The 500-nt window shown below is 48.0% G+C and overlaps 1 protein-coding gene across 1 annotated transcript; it reads right to left on the bottom strand.

Annotated features, from left to right (window-relative positions):
- Position 1: 1 nt before the first annotated feature.
- TM35_000681180 (uncharacterized protein) lies at positions 2-478 on the bottom strand (the record flags this gene model as incomplete). Its single annotated transcript, XM_029031165.1, has 1 exon — positions 2-478. A coding segment is annotated over one exon (477 nt), but the record flags the coding sequence as incomplete, so codon positions are not given.
- Between the last annotated feature and the right edge of the window lie 22 nt (positions 479-500).

Raw genomic sequence — 500 nt, 5'->3', positions numbered from 1 at the left:
CAGAAAAATAATATGCTTTACCAGACTCAGAGGAGGCGCCACCTGACTTTTCAGATTCAGAAGAATCATATGCACTACCAGCCTCAGAGGAGGCGTCACCTGACTTTTCAGATTCAGAAGAATCATATGCATTACCAGACTCAGAGGAGGCGCCACCTGACTTTTCCGATTCAGAAAAACCATATGCATTACCAGACTTAGAGGACGCGCCACCTGACTTTTCCGATTCAGAAGACCCATATGCTTTACCAGACTCAGAGGAGGCACCACCTGACTTTTCGGATTCAGAAGAATAATATGTATTACCAGCCTCAGAGGAGGCACCACCTGACTTTTCAGATTCAGAAAAGATATCAATTGATGCGTCAGATTCAGATGAGGTATCTGTTGGATCAGCAGCCGCTGTTGTCGCTGCGTAATCATTTACCCTTGCGGTACGCTGGCGGCAGAGGTCTGCGTACTTCCCACATGCAGACACACGGCTGCCCGCACCGCATGTA

This window comes from Trypanosoma theileri (genome assembly GCF_002087225.1).
Source record: "Trypanosoma theileri isolate Edinburgh chromosome Unknown TM35_Tth_68_V1, whole genome shotgun sequence".
Lineage (NCBI taxonomy): Eukaryota > Euglenozoa > Kinetoplastea > Trypanosomatida > Trypanosomatidae > Trypanosoma > Trypanosoma theileri.
The sequence above is the reverse complement of the archived record's forward strand: the minus strand, read 5'-3'. Positions and strand labels throughout refer to the sequence as shown.